The sequence below is a fragment of the Arachis hypogaea genome, chromosome 11 (genome assembly GCF_003086295.3).
Source record: "Arachis hypogaea cultivar Tifrunner chromosome 11, arahy.Tifrunner.gnm2.J5K5, whole genome shotgun sequence".
Taxonomy (NCBI): Eukaryota; Viridiplantae; Streptophyta; class Magnoliopsida; order Fabales; family Fabaceae; genus Arachis; species Arachis hypogaea.
In genome coordinates, this window is record NC_092046.1 from 16,886,325 (window position 1) to 16,911,274 (window position 24,950).

The 24,950-nt window shown below is 33.3% G+C and overlaps 2 protein-coding genes across 2 annotated transcripts; both read right to left on the reverse strand.

Moving 5' to 3' along the window:
* Positions 1-1,137: 1,137 nt before the first annotated feature.
* On the reverse strand, positions 1,138-5,386 carry LOC112720420 (autophagy-related protein 101). Its single transcript, XM_025771364.3, has 8 exons — positions 5,076-5,386; positions 4,581-4,661; positions 4,429-4,465; positions 4,251-4,336; positions 3,895-3,990; positions 3,040-3,202; positions 2,761-2,926; positions 1,138-1,374 (listed from the first exon to the last, which is right to left on the reverse strand). The coding sequence occupies exons 2-8, from the start codon at positions 4,611-4,613 to the stop codon at positions 1,299-1,301; spliced, it is 657 nt and encodes a 218-aa protein (XP_025627149.1). The 5' UTR covers positions 4,614-4,661; positions 5,076-5,386; the 3' UTR covers positions 1,138-1,298.
* Positions 5,387-12,000: 6,614 nt separating this feature from the next.
* LOC112720421 (L-ascorbate oxidase homolog) lies at positions 12,001-17,307 on the reverse strand. The gene is made up of 9 exons (XM_025771366.3): positions 17,174-17,307; positions 16,574-16,723; positions 16,337-16,446; positions 15,518-15,788; positions 14,875-14,974; positions 14,427-14,772; positions 13,311-13,682; positions 13,127-13,205; positions 12,001-12,497 (listed from the first exon to the last, which is right to left on the reverse strand). Exons 2-9 carry the CDS (start codon positions 16,703-16,705, stop codon positions 12,297-12,299), a joined length of 1,611 nt encoding a protein of 536 aa, XP_025627151.1. The 5' UTR covers positions 16,706-16,723; positions 17,174-17,307; the 3' UTR covers positions 12,001-12,296.
* Between the last annotated feature and the right edge of the window lie 7,643 nt (positions 17,308-24,950).

Here is a 24,950-nt window from a genome sequence, read left to right on the forward strand (position 1 = left end):
ACTGGTTAACTGGTGGGGTCTTGAAAGATCTGTTCCCTAGACTCTTCTCGGTCTCAAACCTTAAAGGATCTGTTATAGGGGACTGTGGGTTTTGGGATGGGTTAGAGTGGATATGGAGCTTTCAGTGGAGGAGGGAGTTATTTCAATGGGAGCTGAAACTTTTGAACCAACTCCATGAGCTCTTACATTCAGTTAAGCTAACAACGGAGAGAGAGAGAGAGAGGATAAGGTAATATGGAAATTTGATAGAACTGGTATTTTCTCTACTAACTCCTTTGTGCAGGTGATGCAGGAAGCAGTCCTTCCGGAGGAAATAACAAGCTATAACTTCACTAGTGCTATATGGAGGGGTTTCGTCCCGCCTAAGGTCGAATTATTTTCTTGGTTTGTCTTGATTGAGAGGGTGAACACTAAAGAAAGACTTTGCAGATTAGGGATCATTAACCAACTTGATAATTCGTGTGTGTTATGCTGTAAGGCTGTAGAGTCTGCTTTTCATCTGTTTCTCGGGTGTGAGATCACTTGGCAGGTGTGGGGTGCTTGGCTGTACGCTTTTAGAAGAGACTGGACCGTACCAGGTATACTAAAACAACACTTTGAGAGTTGAACGACTACCACACAGAGAAAGGATGAGAGGAAGAAGTGGTTTGTTGGTTTCTTTGCTGTAATATGGACAATTTGGCTGAAAAGGAATAATCGAGTGTTCAATAATAAAGGCTCAAATGTCGCAGAAATCTCCAACAGATCTTTTGTACTCTCCGACGAGTGGATTGAGAATACTCCCTTTGGTTGTTGATGGCAAGTCCGAAGATGACTAAGAGTTGCTTTACTTTCTTAAGTTAGTAGTTCTATTTTATGTTCAGTTGTACTTATGTTTCTTGGTTTCTGTTTGCTCCACCTAGTGTGTTGAGCTTTTTCATTCAAAAAAAAAATTATTTTTTTAAACAATAGTAAACAATATTGCCGTTTTCTTTTTCATTTTTTTAAATTATTAAAATAGACAACGGCATCACCGTTTAGTTTTTTTTTTTTTATTATAAAAATAGAAAACGGCATTACCCTTTTGTTATTTTAACGAATTAAAAAAATTAAAATTGCGGCGCTCCCATAGGGGATAACACCCCTCGGAGTCCAAAATTTGAAAAAAAAATGTTCACCATTTGCACCTATAGAATGTCATATTTACAGAGAGACTGAACCTTGCCTTTACTTAGCAACTTCAACATTACATTTCAATCTTAGATCCAACCAGTAAAATTACATTTGATTTATAACCCATCCACAACTCTACAAACTCTTTAACTTAGCATTGTTGGATGTCCTGTTTGGAGCATCCTCTTGATCATATCCATTCCAAATGCAGAATCTGAGGAACTGTACAACGACAGCAGAATATTAAGATTCAATTTCAGAATAATTGTCACAGAATGAAACTACAACTCATTAGGAAGATCCACAAGAAAGATCACAAGGGCAGTCATCTTCACCAAATAAAGACATTCTCAAGATCTAGGCTTTATAGAAGCTTTTTTGCTTGTACCAAAATAACAATATGATAAAAGTTAAGAGCATATGGATTATGGGAATATATTATTCACAAATAAGATGACCATAACTTCATTGCCTCTAAACAAGCGTTCATTATTGTGTCATAAAGATTGGAAAACAACAGAACCAAACCTAACAAAAGAAGAATTTACCCACTCAATTATTAATTCAGATTTCAATCTGAATATCTTTCATCAATGACAAAAACCTACAATTTATGTTTGTAGTAAATCAGCACATTGAATAACAATGACTTAAGAGAGCACATGGTGCAAGCATAAGGCTTGCATTTGTTAAAATGGTGATATCATGCCAATAATGCTAATATCATGCCATTCTGAGAAAATAGCATTTCCTAATTTTAGATTAAGTAGAACAATATTGTAATGTCAAACTTGTACACCTCAAAATCTAGATTCTTAAAAATCAAAATATATGGATATCCTGTGTTTGTGTCTCCAGTCTCCACAAAATTAAGGATAAAGAAATCAATTGATATAACATGCAGAAGTTTAAACCCCTTAGAATGTCCCACATGATTGGATTGGATTGGATTACTTCCGTTTTGATCCCATTTGTTGATCTTATAATCATACAACCCTTGTCAAATCCACCTTAGTTGAGATTCCATCATATTTTATTCATAGTGGAAAGGTACTGTGAGAATTTTCTCATAAAATACTACTTCCACCTAATGTTGGCAGTTTAGTGTCCAATATAACTAACATGGAGTATGGTGATTGGTCTTGAAGTTTTCTGTTTAGATTTAGAATATACATCTCGCTTTGAAATCAGTAATGACAACCATTTCTTATTTTAGCCACCCAGTTTGTAAACAATGTGATCTCTCTATCATGGGTCCAACATGCCTTGATGCCATGCTAACTCATTGTCATCTCTAAATAAATTACAATCACAACTTACATTTTACTATAATTGCCCTCTATTCCATGTACATCTTTAACCAAAACCCTTTTGACTTTGAAAGCTTTATAGATTTTCTATATGTCACAATGAAGGAATAAAGATAGAAAAACTGAAAAAGTTCATTTACACAATATCATACCGTCAATTCTACGCGCAAGCAGAAAAAATCATCTATAATCAAAGCTAGCTAACAACATTTAAGTCGTCCGAAATAATAAAGAATAAGAGGATATATGGAATGTGTAACCACAATGGATACAACGAAACAATGTAAACACAGCGCACCTGGGAATTGTAATTTCATAGGGAAATGAAACAGCACCCTCAAGATTTGGTATTGGAGGAACATGATCCTTCTTCTCATTAACAAATTTAATTATTTGAAATAAAACCTCACGAAGTGATGCTTCAAGTGCTGCACTTCGAGCATTTCTATCTTCCAATGCCCCCTCTGCAAATTAGGAAAATGACAAGTGAGAGAGAGAGAGAGAGCCCTGTAAGTACCATCACAGAATGACTGAAACAGAAAAAGAAATATAGCTGGCAAAATACAAGTTACTGCACCTCCCGGATCAACAACTTTGGCATGATGAGACTTGTTAGAATGTCCCTTCGGATGTTGAGCCACATTAAGATAAATATACCATTGTTCCCAATACAGGCGTTCAATCTTGTTACTGAACCAAGATGCCTGTTTGTTTTTTACCTCATAGAAAGATAAACATATCTGCATCACATTAATTCAGAAGTCTAAGATAAAAATTAAAAAATAATAAACTTCAATGCCCAGATGCAACAATGATTGCACATTAACTTTTATAGTGTACCATAATCTGCAGATTGAATTACATGGAACATTACTTCGTGTTTAAACCCTTTTTTGGATAGAAAAAAAAAAGTTTATTAGAAGGGAAGAGAATTTTAAAAAGGGGATAAGCCATCCACACCTAGATACAAAAGGTATAGGTATGGTATAGCCAAGACATAAAAAGGCTAACTATAACAACAACAACAAAGTCTTATCCCACTTGGCAGGTCAACTACATGGCCCTATCATGCATCATGCTGCAGAAGTTCCATTCCTTTTACTACAGAATCGAGTTAGAAAATTGGATTGCATCACTATCGCAAACAGATACTCATGCATAACCAGTGATACAGATGAAAAAGGTCATGACATGGGCCAATATGCGAGCCAATTAAATCGTATATCATCCAACACCAACAGTAATTCTAACAATACAACCTTAGAAAGGAACAACACCATGAAAGATAGTAACATATTCAGAAACTTGTCACAAAAATCAGCTAGGTCATTGATGAACCACAATAATTTCCTTTTACTAGCACACTCAATAACAGATAGGTACAGCACGAAAATAAGCATAAAAAATTGAAAGCCAAAAGCAATCAGCACACCTGACTCTTTTTGTTCGGATGCTTCTCCACCCAACAAACAAACTGCTCAATCTTTTCATCTATTTTCTTCTCAAGCTCCACCTCCCCACATTGCACCTATACAGGAACGGTGGCAAACTCACACATCAAATTTTAAACAACATAAGGCTAGTAAGTCAAGGCCCCAAACCACAGAAACTCGAATGTATTATTCCTTTTTGTTTATCTTGGGTAAACTCAAATATATTATTCATATCCATCATCATACATTAATCAACACAATTAACAGTATGTTCAATACAGAATTGGCAACTTAAAAGGCATTTAAGCAAACACATAATCACATGGCATTTTCAAGTCACTAAGAAAACACATACGTAAGTTATGTCGAAAAGCTCCAAGTCGACATCTTTTGGACGCACAAGCCCCAAGGCCCGATGAAACACAATAGTGTGCAGTATGCCTGCAAAATCTCCCCTACTTCTGAGTTATCTCAATTCAACATGAAATATAAGAATTTCGCGAAGCAAGAGTGAGCAAAAAGTAAATATTTACATCGTAAAACTTCACGTATCTCAAAGAGCTCTACTTCCTGCAACAGCAACAACAACAACAACAGCGGAAAAACTTAATTAGAGATGGGAACTACAAGAGAGCATATGAAGCCAGAGTGTTGATAGATAAAATACAGTGGGAAAAGGGTTTACCAGTTCCTTGAGGTGGCAAGCCTCACAGTTCATAATGGAAGTAGACGAAACCCTAGCTTCGATTTGGTAACACTACTACGTCTGTAATAAATAGCAACACAGAATCAGAGGTAGCAATATGTATAGGGGGATTATCATCTGATTTATGCTATCATCTATCATACTAAATTTATGATATATTCAATTTTATCTGATTCATAACTTATCTTACAAAAGAGATTTAATGAAACCAAGGCAAGAGGCAAAGTATTCAGTACTTCAATATATCATATGTATTATGAGTACAAAGCAAAAAATAGAGATGAACACGCAGAAACAGAAATAGAGCAAAACAGAACAAAATCACAGAACCTTACAAAGTAGAACAACCCTAAGCAGTTGAACATAGCAGAAACAGAGCAGAATATAATCACAGATTCAATCATTCAGAACTCGGAACTGAACAATATAATGGCAAATTGAGGTTGAGAGGGAGGAAGCAAGGAAGAGGCCTACCTGAGCTGATGCGACGGCAGCACCAAGACAGCGGCGAGCCGGCGTGGTCGAGGTGGAGGAGCAGCGGCGATATGGAGGTTTGACAGTCACGGCGAAGAAGAGGAGGAGAGTTGAGAGCAGAAACTCGGAGAGGAAGAGACGACCCAGTGAGGGGCGAAATTGGGAATGGGTTTGGGAGGGGTTTGAGAGAGAGAAGAAAATCACGAACCCTAACCTTAATCTTCTCAAAATTGGAGAGAACGGTTATAATGTGATCCAATTGTCCTTTCGTTTTGTGTTTGAATTCGTGTTTGTCAAAGTATTTCATTTTTTAGTTTTTTTTTTTTTAACATTATTTTATTTTATTTTATTTTATTTAGTTTATTAGCTCATACGAGTAAATTAATGGTAAATTTGAAATTTTTGAATTTTTTTTTGGCTACGTTTATTTAGTATAGCAGAATGGTTAAACAGTTAGTGTTTGTTTGGGTGCCATTATTTTAATAAAAAAATATCTTTTTTATTGAAAAAAAAAAATTTTACGTGTTTGATAAATTTCTAATAGTAAAAGTAAAAGTACTAGAAAAATAAAAAAATATCTTTTTTGAGAAACTGTAATTTATATCTTTTTTAAAAGATCTTTTTTTTCTTAAAAAAAGATTTTTTTTATATAATAAATAAATAAATAAGTACTTTTATATTGTTATACCCAAACATAATTGATAGATAAAAATATCTTTTTGCATGAGATATCCAAACATAAAATTACTTTTACTTTTTCATTAAAAAAAGATAACTCGAAAAAAAATTTTTTACTAGAACCTCACCCAAACAAGTCCTTAGTTAAGTTATCATGTACACGTGTCTGATATATTTTAGACACAATACTCACTTTTATTCTTAACATGTATGATTGAAATGAGTTTAGAAATAGTATATATTATTATTATTATTTATAAAACACAAATTTATTTTAAATATTTTATATAATTAAAAAAATAGTAAAAATAGTTTAAAAATTAATTTATATTTTAATATTAATAAAATATCAATATATAACTATAATTCATCTAAAAAATAATTTATATTATATCTTCTTGTCTTATAAAAATTTAAAATTTAAGTATCTATGTATTTTATATCATATCATATTTTGTGTCTATACATGATAAAATATCATATCATATTTTGTGTCTATGCATGATAAATTAAAGAAATAGATCGCACTTTTAAAATATGTGCTAAATGTAAACAGTTAGCCACACTTTTAAAACGTATCCATTAAACTCTATTATCATGCTTTACAAACATAACCTAAAAAGTGTGGCTAAAAGTTTGAACAAAAATGACAACTGATACAAAAAGCACGCCAAAGAAATTGTGGCAACTTGCAAGCACTTGGTTTTTTAAGTGATTATTTGAGGTTTGTGAATGTTAGCCTTTTCTTCGATCTAAGGATATTGGCCCTTTAATTTAAATATATTTTTATCTATTATATATATTATCTATCTTTCTATAATCTATTGGCACCTACTTCAATGAAATAAAAAGCATGTTTTTACAAAGATATTTGTTTAGTCACACTTTAAAAATGTAACTCATCAATTTAAAGAGAATAGTGCTTTTAGATAAAAGTAATGTTTAAAGATAACAAAAGCATGACCTAAGGAGTAAAAGCGTGCTAAATTGAAAAAAAAAAAAAAAAAACATGCACACCCAGTGGTCATGACCACACGCCCAATGTGCATGATTACAAACCCGATAGACAAGACTTACGCCCAGCAGGCAAGATGCACGCCGGACGGCCTCTCTCTCAACTCCTACACGTCCGACGGATGAAGCACACGCCCGACGGACCTCCCTCCTAGACACCTGCACGCCCGGCGTATACCCCTTCTTGGAAGGTGAAATTTCGGGCTTTTGCCAAATTTTCTCTAAAGCAAGCCTAGCTTAAACACAATTACAACTCTCAAGAAGCAACAATTAAAACTCAAGCTTAATTATCCACATCATTAGAAGTCTTAATCACATCCAAAAGATTTAAGACTCTAGAAGATTAGTTATTAATTATTTTTAGGGGTAAGTACGATTTTGGTCCCTTAAGTATGGGGTCAGAATCGAATTCGTCCCTCTTCTTATTTTGCCATTAAAATCGTCCTTAATGTTTTTTTTCGTATTAAAATCGTCCTTTTTATTTTTTTTGGACAAAAATACCCTTACCACTACCAACATAATTACTTCCTCCACCACCACCACCACCAACACCAACACCACCGCCACAACCTCCACCAACACCACCGCAGCACCACCAGCACCACCATCAACGCTGCCGTCGTTCCCCCCCTTTCCCCTTCCCCTCCCCCTCCCCCTCCCCGCCTCCCCTCCCCCTCCCCCTCCCGGTCTTCCCTTCCCAGCACCCCCACCCCCACCCCCACCCGGCGTCACCCCCCTCCCCGTCTTCCCTTCCCAGCACCCCCACCCCCCACCCGGCGTCACCCCCTCTCCCCGTCTTCCCTTCCCAGCACCCCCACCCCCACCCCACCCGGCGTCACCCCCCTCCCCGTCTTCCCTTCCCAGCACCCCCAACCCCCACCCGGCGTCACCCCCCTCTCCCCGTCTTCCCTTCCCAGCACCCCCACCCCCACCCGGCGTCACCCCCCTCCCCGTCTTCCCTTCCCAGCACCCCCACCCCCCACCCGGCGTCACCCCCTCTCCCCGTCTTCCCTTCCCAGCACCCCCACCCCCACCCCGCGTCACCCCCCTCTCCCCGTCTTCCCTTCCCAGCACCTCCACCCCCACCCCGCGTCACCTCCCCCTCCCCGTCTCCCCCTCACCCAAATCAACAAATCAGAAACAGAAAACAACAATAATATTCCACAAATCAGCAACAACAATAATAATAAGAAGAAGAAGAAGAAGGGAAGAAGAAGAAGAAGAAGAAGAAGAAGAAGCAGAAGACGAAGCAAGAAGCAGAGGCGACGAGCAGCAGCGGCGACTGAAGCACGAACGGCGGCGACAGGGTCTGACGGCAGCAACGTGAGCAGCTCCCTCCCCGGCGCCATCCCCCTCCCCCGCTCCCTTCCCCTCCCCTCCCCGGCGCCATCTCCCTCCCCCCTCACCCACCCACGCGTTTTCTTCCCCCCCCCCTCCTCCCCAAACGCGTTTTGTTTTTTTTTTTTAATTTTATAATTTTTATTATTAAAATAGGAATAGGGGTAGTTTAGGTATTAAATTAAAAATTTTAATAAAAAGGACGATTTTAATACGAAAAAAAACATTAAGGACGATTTTAATGACAAAATAACAAGAGGGACGAATTCGATTCTGACCCCATACTTAAGGGACCAAAATCGTACTTACCCCTTATTTTTAAAATCATAAAAGATTTGGTTGTTAGGGTTTGTTTCTAGATTAGCTTTGAATTATTGTTTTGATTTGAAATTGAAATAAGTAGTTAGTTACCTTATCTTTCTTTTCGAGAGATAAGATTAAGATTAGTTTTAAATTTGAATTCTAGAATTAGAATATAAATAAGTGAACAAGGTTCACAAGAGGCACGATCCCAGAGGAGGATCTTCGGATCTAAATCCAAACATCCAGCTCCTCTGTAATCTCTTTTCATTGTTTTCTTTTCTTTTTCATGGATAACTAATCCTTTGTCAAAGGGTTAGGAGCTCTGTTTATATTTTCTATGGGTTATTAATCTACGTTTATTTTATTTTAAAGTTTTGCATTGACTTATTTCATGATTGAGTTATTCATTCTTTATTCGGATTAGTCGTATCGAAAGGTATGCTAATCTCGTTTGAATTCTTTTATTATAATTGAAAATTTTGATATTTGAATTAAAGGTTGAAAACTCTTTCACATGACTACTTGAATTAGTGCGCGACACGTGCATGATTTTTCAATCACTCTAACTTTGAATAAGTGACATATGATTCGGATTAGAACAACTTTTAAAAATTGTGTTTTTTCTAAATAAGTTTTTGTGTTTAATCTCTTGATTAATTAATTGACGACTAATTAATGCTTAAGAAACTGAGGAATCAGGGAATTGAAAATCAGTTAGCAAAAATTTGTCGTGAAAGATCTTTACAAACTTCAAGATAAGTAAACAAGGTTTAATTTCTCTAAAAGTATAAACATCTCCAAAGCCCTTAACTCTCACCATCACTGTCTTCTCTCAAATCAGCATTCAAACTCTCTATCCGTAAGCATTCAAGTATTCAAGCATTCAAGGTTCTCAAGCTCTCAGCAAGACACAATCTTGCCCCTTTCAAAATCATGTTTTATTAATCTAATTAAGAATTTAATCTGATATTTACTTGCTCAATCCTTTAATTCTCATGAGAACGATATCCACTCACCGTGGTATTACTTGAGTGATCCGGTGCACTTGCCAGTATTCGTGAACTTTGATTTTCGCTCATCAAGAACCTATTGAAATTCATTCAAGTGATCTAATACCTGTGATCCCTCCTTATATCTTAAATTCATCAACATATTCAACAAATACAATTTATTATTGCCAAACTTAGAAGCATACAAGGATTCAATTTGATTCCACAAAGTCCTAGTATGAGTCTCATTAGCAATGTGATTGTAAATATTATCATCCACCTATTGCCTAATAAAACTAAAAACTTGTTGGTGTTCAAGCTCTCATTCTTCATATGTTTTAGATTCTGGTTTTTGTATAGAAAATATGGGTAAATGTAGATTTTTGACAAAGAACAAATCCTTCATTTTTTCTTTTCATAGATAGTAATTAGTGCCATTCAAACTTATCATCTTAGTAGAATTATTTGTCTCCATCTTTCAAACAAGTTATAATCAAATGTCCAAAACTGACTCTGATGCCAAATGATAGGAATAAAACACACAATTTTCTACTTGCAAGAATTAGAGGAATAACAATAGCCACTCACAATAAGTATTAACAGCAGCACAATAATACCCAATAGTAGTTAAAAAATCACACAAACCAGAAATTAGAGACAAGTTAACACACCAAAATTTTTAATGTGAAAAACCTTTTCAATGTGAGAAGTAAAAACTACGAGTCACCAAGACCAGAAAATAACTTTACTACGATGAAAAATAGAGTACAGGAGAGTCACAAATTACTGCACAAAATGTGCATACAACAAGCCAAACCTAAGTTTCAAAGCTTACAAAACAAGAACAAGATAAAAATACCACAAAAATAGAGCTACTGTGTGTGGCCAATAGCTCCAGCTACGGATGTCGAATTGAAGATTTGAACGGTGAAAACAAAGAACCAAGTATCTGAAAGACACTGTCCAAATTTGAGCTTGATCCAACAGTTAACAAATTTGCAGCAACCAATTTACAGAGACTGTTTTGTATATATACAAAAATAACTTTCTCTCCTCTCTTCTCTTTAGTGTTTGATGTTCTTCTTACAAATGAGACCTCTCTCACTTAACCTTAACTCACCTCAACAACTTCAACTATCTACAGGCTTGAATACTAACATTTGGGCTTTTTCTCCACACTGAAAGGGAGCCCAAACCCAACAATTTTGTGCAGTAATTTGTGACTCTGTTGTACCCTATTTTTCATCATAGTGAAGCTATTTCCTGGTCTTAGTGACTCGTGATTTTTACTTCTCATATTGAGGAGTTTTTTCACGTTAAAGATCTTGGTATGTTAACTTGTCTCTATTTTCTGGTTTGTGTGATTTTTCTGCTGTTATTGGATATTATTATGCTGCTGCTATTTATTATTGAGTGGGTATTGTTACTCTTCTTATTCTTGCAAGTAAAAAATTGTGTATTTTATTCTTATCAAAATCAAGTATAATCAGAAAAAAAGGTAAAAGGTGTCCATTATTATGTAAGTCAATTGCTTGTTGAATCTACCTTCTCTTTGCACATGCATTTCGAGTAATAAGAAAAAAATTGAGGTTACTTTCTCCTGCTGTAAATCAATAGTTGAAATTAAAATTTGAGATCAAAGTACAAGATTAAGGGTGTTGATTTGGCAAATATATTGAGGATCTCATACCCATGAAGCTATTGTTGTCCATCTCACCTCTGTGTCACATTATTCTGTTCTCAATTCTTGATTTTCTGGTTTGATTTCTTGAAAGAAGGAGAAAACTTCAGTTGATTCAACGCTCAAGAAAAATGCAAAGACGATGAACCAAAATTAAAAAGCTAGCCACATACTATATAACTGGTCTCACAACAGCATTTAAAGGAAAAAAATAGAGTGAGAAATTTAGAGCATCATGTCATATATGCAGAATTATTTTCCTTCATTTTTGAGTTTCATTTTAGATTTTATTGTTATGGCTATTTGATGTTTATCTTTCTATAATTGAAAAAAAGATAAATCATAATGAGGTTAAATGAGAAAAAGCTACGAGAGAAAAATGATAAGAGAAATACATTAAAAAAAAGTCAAAAGAAATTTTTTGTGTATTTAGTTATTGTTGAACTAGGATTAATCTCCCTTGCCAAGTTAGAATAACACTTGGTGGCATAGAACCAGTTGAGTTTTCCTTACTAAGTTGGGATAGTACTTGGTGACTATTGAACCAGGTTAAGTTTTTCTTTGCCAAATTGAAAACACTTGGTGGTTACTAGGCTTAGTTAGAAACTTTGTGATAAATACTAGATGAATTAGATTGTAATTCATTAGTATTTGTGCATGTAATCAATTTTATTATAGTTAAAAATTCGCTATAATTATAGTAGAGACTGAATGTAGAGTTTATTGTACATAAAAATTAAATCAGAATATATATTTGTGTAATTCTCACGCACCTTCTTTAATTTATTTTATTCTGGTTTTAGAAACAAAACAAAATTTTTTTTTGCATAATCTGCTTCTGCAAAAGCTATTTAATAGAACTTCAATTTTAAAGTTTTGTTGATTTAACCCTTTTCAAGTTCTAGCATTACCAAGAAAGGTATTGGAAAAAAAAACTTTATTATGATTACAAGAAATAATCTAACACAACATCAAATTGCACTGGCACCACTGCTCCTAAATGGGCCTCAATATTGAAACCCGATCTACTTTTTTTTTCATTGTTTGACAGTCACACTCTCGTAACTGAAGTTTCTAAACAAATTAATGATAAGAATGAAATTAAAGAAGATAAAAATCAGAGTTGCAACTTACAACTTAAACCAATATAATATAATAATAATAATAATGAAATTAAAACCTCATCTCTTAAAAGTCTACATAGACTAATTAATATGATTAGTGCAGGTGTTTGGCCATGCCACATAACAGTGCATTGTCAGGGATGTTAGCTTCAGTGTATAGACTCTTCTCGTTGTTCCAGACCCTGAGATACAATTCTTGTCCCAAATATTGCCTTGGCCAAATTGCAGATCTCAAATTCCACATCCCCTTATTGTCCAAAGATACCAATATGGCCGTCCATGATTTTGGATACACCTGTATATATACACAAATACATTCATGTATGAATAATAGCCATTAGTCGAATATATATAATAAAGATCATTATGCATGCAAGGTAACAAGAAAAATATTAATTGAAGTCATTTATTAGAGATATTGTGCCAAGTTTATTTACTAATTACAGTTGGCAGATTGTCTTCTTAATTGTAGATGTCGGATAAATAGTACCATATTTGAAATAAAACGAGTTCATCTAATATTTTATAGAATAAATATTCAAATTAGTTCTAAAAAATGTTAGATAAGACATTATGGTTCTAATGAATTTTTTATACTGACAAATTAGTTTTTTTTAACGTTTTCAATTAAATTTTAAATAAATTTTGTTATAATACAATTAGGTAAAAAAATATCACTATAATAAGACAAAATTATTCTCCCTTTAAAATTACATAGGAACCAATCTGTTTAATAGAAATAATTTTTGAGAATTTTAAAATATAAAAATTTGTTAGATACCAAAATATCTTATCTAAAATTTTTGGAAGGCTAATTTAGGTGTTGATTCTATTTTATATATCATCAGTATAGAAAGTATGTCTATCTTGTTTTCTCTTATTTAAAGATAATTGAAAAACAAATTAAGGATTAAGATTACTGACCTGAACAGTGTATCTTGGAACCGCATCAGCCAAGTTGTAAGTGTTTCTGCTGGCAGGTGTCCATACGCCATTTTCATATCTAAAATTAATGACAAGAGGATTATATTATTAATTAACGAACATTCATCAAATCGAAATTGAACTTCACAAGACCAAATGAGTTTAGTTTTAATTTCTTGATTACCCAACAGCATAGAAGCTAGATCCATCCATGTGCCATGACTGGATTGTGTCTTCATTGTTCTGGAAGATGATTTCTACGAAGTCATGAAGGGTAAGTCCTACCACAGAGGTTCCTAATTTGGCAGGGGTACCTGCAGGAGGAGGAACGTCACTGATAGTGTTGAGGTTGAACACTCCTGGAATGTTGAACCAATCAGCAAGCTTCAATGCCGTGAGTGGATTAATGTGGGAGATTCTATTCACTGCATATCGTAGCTTGCCATGGATGTTTGCTTCAGAATTTGCCAATATGATTGTCCTTGTGATAGGGATGGTTCCATAGTGAAATGATCCTTGAGGATTTGGCCTTGCTGCGTTTGCTGTCAAATTCAACCTATTCAAACAACCATTAGAAGGTTAGTTCGAAGCTTTCTTTTAGAATATAGATATAGATTATAGATATAGTCATTTATATTCATCTTCTTATTTGCTAAAATAGAGCAATGTTATGGGACCAGCAACTTTTGTGATTAGTAGCCATCAAATAACCATTAATAATGATTTAATGGTGTGAGATTGGTGTGAGATTTCATCTAATGACTCACATTTCTCTGCTGGTTACATGCTGGCCAAAATTCAATAAAATTGCTAGCCCCTAAACTTTTTCGCTAAAATATATAGGAGAAATAATCTCACTGTGTGATACCAAAAACTTTTATTCTTTAAAAGTTTAGTGTATGATCAATCTTGAGACAAAAACATTTAGCATAAGATAAATAAAAGAGAAAAAAGTTTATGCAAAAAATTTACACATATCTAAAAGAAACTGTTGCTATTATATAAAAATGGAGGTTAGAGGTGTAATCATTTATATTTATTAAGCCTTTGAGAATATAATTTGGTGACAAGTATTGATCTACAAGAATCATTCTTTATGTACTCTCATTTTGACTTATTATTAAACTATAAATTTGGTGGGTCTCAATTAAAGTGATATTCACACTCATTTTTTGGAATATTTTTAAAAGTACAAGTAATTTATTTTGCATTTGATAAACAAAAAATCGTATCGTGTGTTTGTGCTTGTGGTGTTTAAAAGTTAAATAATATTATAGCCAGAATTATAGTAATTAACTACCTGATGGAGTTGGCTTGTTTCATGGACCAATCTACATCTGTAGTTGGGGCAATGGGCAATGGACCAGGGGCCTTAGAAGTGGAGCCAGCATATTGAAGAGTGGCTGTGGTGGTGAGAACAATGGGAGTGAAGCGGCTAGTAGCAACAATGGTGTAGCCATTCACAGGTTGGTTAAGTGTGACCAAAACCGCCACTGATTGACCCACATGAATATCAAGGGACTCATATGTGTCCTGTAATGTGTGAGCACCTTCAACTTCAATCAGTTTCAATGTGTGGCCTTGAATCCTGAAGTTGATTGATGTTGTTAACCCAACATTGGACACTCTGAATTTGTAAGTCTTCCCTGCAAATAAATATAGTTGATTTCATTTTTATTTAGTTTCAAATAGTGAATATTAAGTATTAACGGAGATGGAGAGATGGTTAATTAGTAATTAGTTATTACCTGCTTGACCAGTAAAGACAGCAGAATCTCTTTGCCCATTGATGAGAAGAGCATCAGGAGAAGGAAGTTTCTTACCAAAGTCCAATAGTCTCCTTAGTACCTGCAAATCAAGATTCTTTAGCCCATCTATGTTTTGATCATCAATACTTCTTTGATTTCTATGTTACTCATTCGGTCCCAAAAACATTTTTCAAACTGATAAATAATTGAATAAAGTATATTTTTAGTCCCTAAATGTTTGTTATATTCTTGAAAAATACTTAGTATTTAATTGTTTTTAAATTTATTTCTAACGTTTTCGATTTTTTTAAAATTATTCCTGAACATTAATTTCATCTAAATTGTTAGGGACAAAATTAAAACCATTCAGAAATAATTTTGACACAAATTTAAAATATTAATGACAAAATTGAATGAATTGAAAATGTTATGAATAAAATTAAATAAAATTAAACGTTAATAATATTTTTTTAAAAAGAAAATATACTTTACCTTAAATAATTTAATGAAAATAATATACTAAAGTTACTTTATTTAACTTAGCATTCATAATTTCATATATTCATATTCATATTACACACTTACTGTATATAATAGTAGTGAATAATATTGAAAACTATAAGGGAGTGATTTGATAACTAACCTTGTGGTTGGTCTTGTACCAATCACCAACAAGAAGGGTGAATTCAGCATCAGGAGCAGGGTAGGGAATGGAAATAACAGATCTTTGGGCAATGTTAAGTGCCCCAAAACCTCCAGCAGCTTTATGGAGCTTGGTTGATGGGAAGTATGTGTATGTTCCAATTTGATCTTTCAGTTGGAACTTGTATGTCCAATTGCTCTTAGGAGGGATTGGGCAGTTTGTTCCCAATACTCCATCTTCCCATGATGTCCTTCTCTGCTTTATACCATTCCTGTTTTTTTTTCCACCACATTCACATGATTTAATTATTATGCTTAATTATTTCCACCAAATTCATAGTTTATCAGGAAGAAAAAAATGTATCATGTATGTTTTCAATCTCTATAAATAAGGGTTTTATGGTTTTTGTTTCGTCTAAAAATATTCAACCATATTAACTATACATAAAAAATCAGTTATTAAATCAGTTATTTGTATAAAATATATATTAAAATATAAATATATATTAAAAATGAGTTAAACATCTCATGAATTTATAGATAAAAATACATAGTAATTAATTTGATAGCTGATTTTATATGTGTGTGTGTTGAAAAATATTTACTACATATCATTTGGATTTTGGTGTTGCATGACAATATTTATGAAGACTAACGAAAATTAGTAAATAGTTATAATTACAAAAACAAATCAAAATTTTTAAGGCTGAAGGATATCGTAAAATACTTATAAGAAAATATTTTGGGAGGACAAAGACTACAAAAAGTTAAAGTAAAATGTTCGAGAAAATTAAATTGCGAAAAAAAAAAAATCACTAACCATGTGATGAGGAATTTCTCGTCAAGCTTGTTAATGACATTAACAACGATGTTGTCATTAGTGATGCCATCAATTGTAGGGCCTGGAAATTGGCCATTGATAAGAATGCCCTAATAATATATAAGATGTGAATTAAAACATTAATCACTTTAATTTAGCATGAAATTAAAGAAAGGCATACATATATATTTCAAACTAAAATACATATACATAAAAAAGGACTATGCATTGTCTAACCTGTTGAGGAACCCCAAGAGGGTAAATTGTTCCATAAGTAACTTCCCATGTGAAAAATTGATAGCGATCTTCTGCTACAACAGAGAGAGCACCCAAAATTCCAAGAAAAGCTAGAGCCAAAGAGATCTTCATCTCTTGTATGATGAAACACTGCATAAATTAAATATGCAACAATCTTTTTAAATAAAAAGTGCTCTACAAATAACTAGTGATTTTAAATTTAAATTTTAAAAGTTTGGTGTTTTCTCTTTTTTTTGAATTTCAAAATTTCTTTTTCTATATTGTTTTTTAAAATTTTTCGAAATTTCAAAAATTATTTTTTATTTTCGAATTATTTTTTTATTTATTTTATTTACTTAATTTCAAAATTTTAATTAAAAAAAAATTGTTTCTTCTTAAGTAATTTCACTGGGAGTTTTCTATACTAAACCCTAACGTATAATGTAATGCTTGCATCCCAAGAAATTGCGTAGGAAAAAGATATTGCCTTAGTGTGATTAGGAGTTTAAAGTTGAAAGGATAGAAAGTGAATTTTATAGCTCAATGATATTGTTCGAATTACGAACAACTATGAATTTCTCAAGCTAAAAATGAACTTACCAAAACTCTAGCTTCGCCTTGGAGAGAAACAAATTGAGATGGAGAACTAAGGTGTTGAATTGAGGATGAAGTATGGATAGACTCATATATATATATATAATAAGACACAATAGAAGATGTTATGTGGAAGATGAATGCCAGGGTGGCCGGGGTACAATGTGTGTACACATAATACTGCGTGTTGTAGTAACATGCATGGTGCATTATTATATTTTCAAATTAATGCACAAGTTGCTAATAACTAATAAGTTGACCACATTAAGTATTTCTTGAAATAATAATAATAATAATAATAGTCAAACTAATTTAAATTAGTTCATTTGTATATTTAAATAAGTATTAAAAATTTAAATTTTATTGTACATACAATAATTTATTGATTTACAATAAATTTTTAAATAAAATTTAAATTTGTAATAAATTAATTTTTGAATAATAATAATAATAATAATAATAATAATAATAATAATAATAATAGTCAAGGCCATGCGGCGTTAGTTGGGGGAAAATTGTTAGTATATTGCTATTATGAGGGGTTTACATTTAATTGGGGGATTGCTTTTGATCTTGGACAAAGTTATAATTGAAATGATTGATTATTGTTATTGGATTAGAATGTGAAGCATGGAAAAGGCAGTGTTAAGTCGGTGGTGTGAGGAAATTGGAAAATGGAAGAGTGGAGAGATCTGAACATAGCGGGTGCGACGCAGCCGATGGCGGATCCATTCCTCGTTCATGATTAATTAGTTTAGGTCTAGAATTGGAGTAAATTCTACGACCTTATATTATATCCAAATCTACATGTACAGCATATTATTGTATTTTCGTTAGTTCGTTGAATTGAAATTTTAGAAACAACCAACTAGGACGCGGGGAAGAGAGAGATATTATTTTAATTAATTAATCATTAATATAATCAACAATAAAAAAATATTAAATTTTTAAATATATAATCAACAATAATTTGATAAATTCGTTTAAATAAAAAAATGTCATTATAAAAATTATAATTTGAAAATATAAAATTTAAAATATAAATCACAAAATAATTTTATAATAATTTTATTATTTTTATTATTTTATGTAAAGAAATTTTTATTTATTAAAGTCTAAAAAATAATATTAAAATAGTACTATCAAAAAATACTTTAAATTTAATATTATGAAAAAAAATAAAAGAAATTTGTATAAGAACTAATTTGATTAATTTTTAAAATTTTAAAGATGAAAATGACTTACGTCTAAATTTTCAAGGACTATCTTAATTATAAATAACTTTTTTACACGTCAAGTGACATGTGGCATTAACCTACTACGTCATCATGTCACATGGCACTTAACATGACACATCATCATGCCGTTATTGTCTAATTAACAGAAGGACCAATTTAACTTACGTTTTATCACTAATATGACTAAAAAAATCTTTTGAGAACTAATTTGAAGAATGGATGATCTTTTCGAGAATGAATTTGACTATTAACTCTAAAAAAAATTTAAATTTATTACGTGATCAAAGTGGACAAGCCAAGTATCATAATGTGTGTTTATTTGCAGATCCAAGGCTGGCACTGATTCACGGATTAAATATGAGAAGAATAAGTTGTAGCGCAACATTTTAGTACTTCAACTTTTACTAATATTTTTTCGATGGATTGTTAATAGCGAGGTTTTCGGTATAGCAACTAAGGAAAAAAAATTCCAAGAGGTCTAACGTGGCTGCGGAAGTATCATTGAAGACAACGGGATCGAATAGTGTGGATCTGTGTTGGTTTCATCACCTTCCCTTCTTTCTATGAAATTCTTTTTTGTTTTAAATAATGTTGTCCGTTCATAATATATAAACCATAAAGAATTCGAAATACTCTATATAAAACACAAAAACATCTAATAAATATCCAACACATATTTTATGTATTTTGAGAAAGTTTGTCAACATAAAAGTGCATATACTTAAGGATTTTATTTTGAAATATTGTATATGATAAAGACTGTGTAAAATTGTATATTTTATTCCATAATAATGTGGTTTATGTAGCTTCTACGATTTCTCGAATTAAAATTTAATAATTAATAAATTTAAATATAATTTAATAATTTTATTAATTATTATTTAATATTTATTTAAGTGTGCAATGCAGTAGGAAACATTTTTCTGATCTTTAAATAATATAAATAAATTAGATAAATCTAAACTAAAGAAAGAATTAAACAATCTCAGAAATTAAATTTGGGTAAACATTTCACTTTATAAATGCAACTCCATATGATAGCTTACTTCAGAAGTAACGTTCATATTTCATAAGTGAAAAAGCACAAAAAATACGAAGTGTCCATCCCAAAAATACGTCAAGTGAAATATGTATTTTGACTAACCATTTAAAATAAGCATATCTAACAAGTTAATTTAAACCTTTTGCAAGAGTAGTTTTTTCTTCAAAGTATAGTTGGAAGTTGCCTAAAAAGAAAATGACTCATGTACAAACAAAAAACACTTGTCCTTGTGCACATTTTAAGAAACAGAGAGAAGAAGACAAAAAAAATTAACGAATAACACACACACATATGAGATATGACTCAATCCCTAGAAAAAAAAAGTATGAGATAACGCTGAAATGAAATAATGCTGCAAAAATTTCTCCACGCTTTCTTCTAGGAACGGAGCTAGAGTAATGTTTAGGAGGTGGGCCAATATAAAAATATAATTCTAGAAAAAAAATTAAAATTAAAGAGAGACTAATATAAAAATTAGAGGTAAATATTAAATCGGTATTCGAAAGATTTTGGTGCTGATAAAATGGTACCTGACTTTTGTTATTGACAAAATAATCCCTAAAAAATTTTAAAATTTGACAAGCGTATCCCTAAGCTCGCCGGAACAAATCTCCAGCAAGTACAATGCTGACATGGCCACCATATTTTGGTGACTTGGCAAACCATCTCCAAACCCTAATCCCTCCCTCCCCAACGCAGACTCTCCTTCCATCTCCCTCCCCATCGCAGCCCACCCCCTTCCCCTCCCTCCCCATCGCAGCCCCTTTTCCTCTCCCTCCCCATCGCAGCCCCTCAACGCACACTCTCCCTTATCTTTTCCTTCCATCGCAGTCCCCTTCCCTCTCCTTTTTATCGTAGATCATATAAAGGCACAGATAGAAGTACGCATAATAGAACACAATATCACAATTCAAATTACAATCTACCAATACAATTTGTGTTTCTTTCCAAATTTATTACACTATTCCATCAATTACATTAAAAAAAGAAGAAAAAGAAAAAATTCAATTACAACCCCCCCCCCATTTCTTTCCCTTTGATCATACATCCAGATTCTCCATTTGAATGTTGCTCTTGAGGGGCATATACATTCTGCGCCAACATAGTAGATAAACAAATTCACAATCCCACCAAATTCACAATGACCAACACACCCACAATAACAGCAAAAAATAGTAGAGGAATAGAAGGATATCAATTGCTATAATAAGCAAAATCAAGAAAATCACAAAGACAAAGTTATAGATGAACATCAAAAGAGTGACCTAGAGATAAGTGATGAACAAACGCTTGAAGACTTTGGGAATTGCGAAGACGGTGGAGGAAAAGAAAACAGCTTTGTTGGTGTAGAGGGAAGTGACAGTGACGACGACAGTGGTGGAGAGGAGAGAAAAGACGAAGAGAAAGAGAAGGTAGCAGAAATGGATTGTGAGGAGAAGAGTCCATTCATGGTTAGCTTGGGAAGAGTCCTAATGTGGGTTCTGAAACTGATGAGCGACGAGTGGGTGTATGAAGAGTGAGTGTGCGAAGATTGCGAATGAGAGAGGAAAAATTAGGGTTAGGGTTATGAGGGAGAACGTCTTCGGTGATCTCTTTGGAATTGAGATTGATTCTCTCAAAATTTTTGTGATGTTTAGGAATTGCAGCTCGTCTGGTACTAGATCCATTATTCCTTCTTCTTCTTTTTCTCAGATTCTCGTTTTAGTTTGTGATTGCTTTGAAGGGATGGAATTTTTAGTTTGTGATTGCTTTGAAGGGATGAGATTTTGAGGTATCAGATTTTTATTCTTCTTTATTGCAGAAATGATATGAGAGAGAGTGAGAGGAAAGGGGGCTGCGATAGGGAGGGAAAGAGAAGGGGAGAGTGTGCGTTGGAGCTGCGATGAGGAGGGAGAGGAAAGATGGGCGCTGCGATGGGAGGGAGGGATTAGGGTTAGGGGGGTAATTTGCCAGGTCATCAAAATACGGTGGTCATATCAGCATTGTGCTTATCGGAAATTTGCTCCGGCGAGCTCGAAGACACACTTGTCAAATTTTAAAATCTTTTAGGGACTATTTTGTTAATAACAAAAGTCAGGTACCATTTTGTCAGCGCCAAAATCTTTCGGATACCAATTTGGTATTTATCTCATAAAAATTAATAACTTTTATACATTAAAATTTTTAATTTGGAGAGGCCATTACCCCCTTTTCTAACACTTGTCTCCAGCCCTACTTTCTTTTTATTTTTAATTTTCTTATCTGACTCTTCTTTATTTATTTAATTTTAATTTTTGTGTGCAAAGTAGACCTTTTTTATTTATTAATTAAATAAAAGAGTTTGGTCTAAAAGAGGACGACTGACAGGAATAGAATTAAAAGAGATCCATCCAAAATCTAAAGAACTAATAGACTTAATACATTTATATGAACTAAGAAAAAGAAAAAAAGAGGAAAGGTTCCTTCACGGATAGCTCGATGGGAAACTTCCACTACCATGGACGGGGAGCTACGCTGGCCTTCGAAAATGAGGGAGTTTCGTGATTTCCACAAGAACTAAGCTAGGTTAGCTGTCAATTTTAACTTTTCCTTCGAATCGCTGCTTCTATTAATTTGGTTCTTTATTTCTGTCCATCTCTTCAATGGTTCATCAATGTATTGTAGAGTTGGGAGACCCACCATTCTCCATGCCGTTGTAGATTCAGGACAGTCTCAGAGACAGTGGGTAATAGATTCTGCTACCGATCAATAACGCAGACAACCCACTCTGTGTGAAAATTTAAGCTGATGTTTGTAGTTGTAACATCCTACCACAGAGAGCCTTACACTTAAGTCGTAAAGCAGAGGTGGCGAGGAATTACGATCTCTACACGTAAAATATGTACCTAAATATAGTTGAGAGAATTCATATCTAGGAGCCTTAAAGAAGAAGCTAAACAAAAACGAAAAAAAAAAGAAAAGAAAATCGTGTTACACTCGTACGGATAAGCATAAACAGATAGGCAAGATCATACCGATCCATAACGCGGACAACCCACTATGTGTGAAAATTTAAGCTGATGTTTGTAGTTGTAATACCCTACCACACAGAGCCTTACACTTAAGTCATAAAGCAGAGGTGGTGAGGTATTATGACCTCTACATGTAAAATATGTACCTAAACATAGTTGAGAGAATTCATATCTAGGAGCTTTAAAGAAGAAGCTAAACAAAAACGAAAAAAAAAATTGTGTCACACTCGTACGGATAAGCATAAACAGATAGGCAAGATCAAAAGAAGGTTAAAAACATAATATACAGATCAGAGTTCCAAAACACATATATCAAGATCCAGACTCGACCTGCGAAGCTAAGGCTGGCCAGAGTATGTAACTACATATATATATACAACCCAAAATATAACTCAAACTACAGAATAAACACATGTTTCTCTAAGTCAACCTCTAGGAGGGACAAAATAGAAAATATATACGTGAAAATTCTATATACATATATATACAACCTAAAACAAAATATAACATCCCAAAATACAATTCTTCGCTTGTAAGGAGGGTCGCCAGACGCTCAACGAGGTGTCTCTTGACCTGTATCTAAAAAATAACATAAATATGTATGGAATGAGAATCGGGGGTTCTCAGCATGGTAAATGTGCCCGCATATTTAATATAAAAGGTCCTGAAAAAGCCAAAGGCATTCCTAGAATTCCGACACTCAGATTTCAGCTCAAAGATCCAACTAAATCAGAAATTAAGTAAGTTATCTAAGGTATTCAAGTTCTAAATCTAACTTTAACTTAACTCTTCACTTTCTGTCTCCTCCAATCCTCTGAATCACCGGTGGAACACCCCCTTACACCCCCGCCAAGAGGGGTCTCTCAGAAAATATACACATACAATTTAAGTAAGAAAAACACAGATAGAAGTACAATTACAGCAAGTAGAACAAGTAGCAGATAAGCAGAGTTAAGCAATTAAGCAAACCAAAACAATGCATATTCAAACAAAACATACAAATGCACATGATGTATGCATGTCCTATGGCTTATGAGTTTCATCTGTCGGTTATATAGTCAACCCGACATGTGCTGAGAGTTAACCATTGGACAGTCCCTCTGTGCGTGCATCCCCAAGCTAAAAAATAATATCCATGGAGTCAAACTCCAAACTTAAATAGAATATTCCATGGAGTCAAACTCCAAACTCAATAATATTCCATGAAGTCAAACTCCAAACTCAATAATATAATATTCAAAATCCATATATATGTATGTCCATGGGGAACCTAAAAAATTAAAGTGTCCGATCACATTTTGCGACAGAGGGTCAACAAATAGTCTCAAATATACAAGTCACATAATAATCTTTTTTTTTTTAAACAACACTTCAAATTAAAACTCCAATTTTTATAGAAATTTCGGCTGTATCTCTTCTAAAACTTAAATTTTTGCCGCCTTTCAAGGGTCCCAACCACCAAATCAATCACCTCTCGACCACTCAAATCATTTTCAGTATCAAATCATTTCAAAATCAAACCAATTCAAGTATTAAATCTTTTTTCAAAAATAATTAAATCAAGTGGCTGAATGTTAAAGGAAAAAAAAAGGAATCCAAAGAAGCCAAAGTCCCTCAAAGACCATCAAAAATTAAAGAAAGAAACATATGGCCCAAGGACTTTAAGCATGCTTCGCCTTGGTAACTAGAAGTCAAAATTCAATTTGATTTAATCACATTGAAAGCTTTACACATTACTTTATGTCTTGGGTAATGGAAGTGGAAATTCAATTTGGTTTAATTCCATTTAATGCTTCGTTCGAAAATTTTCTCTTTCTTCTCTCTCTTCTCTCTTGCTTTCGTTCACTTCAATCTATCAGAAAAGAAGATAAAAGAAATAAGAAGTCACAGAAAAGACTATGAAGAAGAAAGAATTTATTGGCTTTGTGATTCAAGAATTGGAAGTTCCAAATTAAATCAAAGAATTTATTGGCAATGGTTGGAGGTACGTAAATTACTGGTTTTATAAAATTTCTAACATGTGGTATCAGACTATCAGTGCAAAATTATTTCTGCCTCTTGTCATCTCAAATTTAATTACTGTGCATTATTTTGATTAATTATTTTCAAAGAAAAAAATGCATAGTATAAATTTTGGAATAAATAAGAGAAAATCATTGAAATTAAAGTTGACGCATCATCAGAAGAGGGAATAATAAATAATACTCCCAGAAGAAATCTTCTAAATTTGTGTCGTAGTTGTTCTTCATAATAACATAATTTTTCGTAATTTCCATAAGTTTTCCTATTCTTGGAAAAAAAGGAGAAAGGGAAGACGCTGGAAGAGAGAAGACCAAAAGAACTTGTTTCAATGGATGAATTTTGTTTGTTATATAATATTGAATGCTTGCTACTTTCACGTTGAAGTTGTTGGACTTCAAAATTTAAATTTGTTATAAAAAATTCAAACTTTGGTAGGAGTGAGGTTTGAACTTGGATCTTCTAAATATTGTCAAAATATTTGTCCACTAGAT

What these genes read in the sequence shown, in the direction of transcription:
- LOC112720420 (XM_025771364.3), bottom strand. Translation starts at nt 4,613, where the DNA reads ATGAACTGTGAGGCTTGCCACCTCAAGGAACTG. An exon ending in CTTGCCACCTCAAGGAACTG is followed by an intron (nt 4,466 to 4,580) that starts GTAAACCCTTTT and finishes TTGCTGTTGCAG; the next exon opens with GAAGTAGAGCTCTTTGAGAT. An exon ending in AGCTTTTCGACATAACTTAC is followed by an intron (nt 3,991 to 4,250) that starts GTATGTGTTTTC and finishes GTTCCTGTATAG; the next exon opens with GTGCAATGTGGGGAGGTGGA.
- LOC112720421 (XM_025771366.3), bottom strand. Translation starts at nt 16,705, where the DNA reads ATGAAGATCTCTTTGGCTCTAGCTTTTCTTGGAATTTTGGGTGCTCTC. An exon ending in CTCTTGGGGTTCCTCAACAG is followed by an intron (nt 16,447 to 16,573) that starts GTTAGACAATGC and finishes ATATATTATTAG; the next exon opens with GGCATTCTTATCAATGGCCA. An exon ending in AAACAAGCCAACTCCATCAG is followed by an intron (nt 13,683 to 14,426) that starts GTAGTTAATTAC and finishes TTGTTTGAATAG; the next exon opens with GTTGAATTTGACAGCAAACG.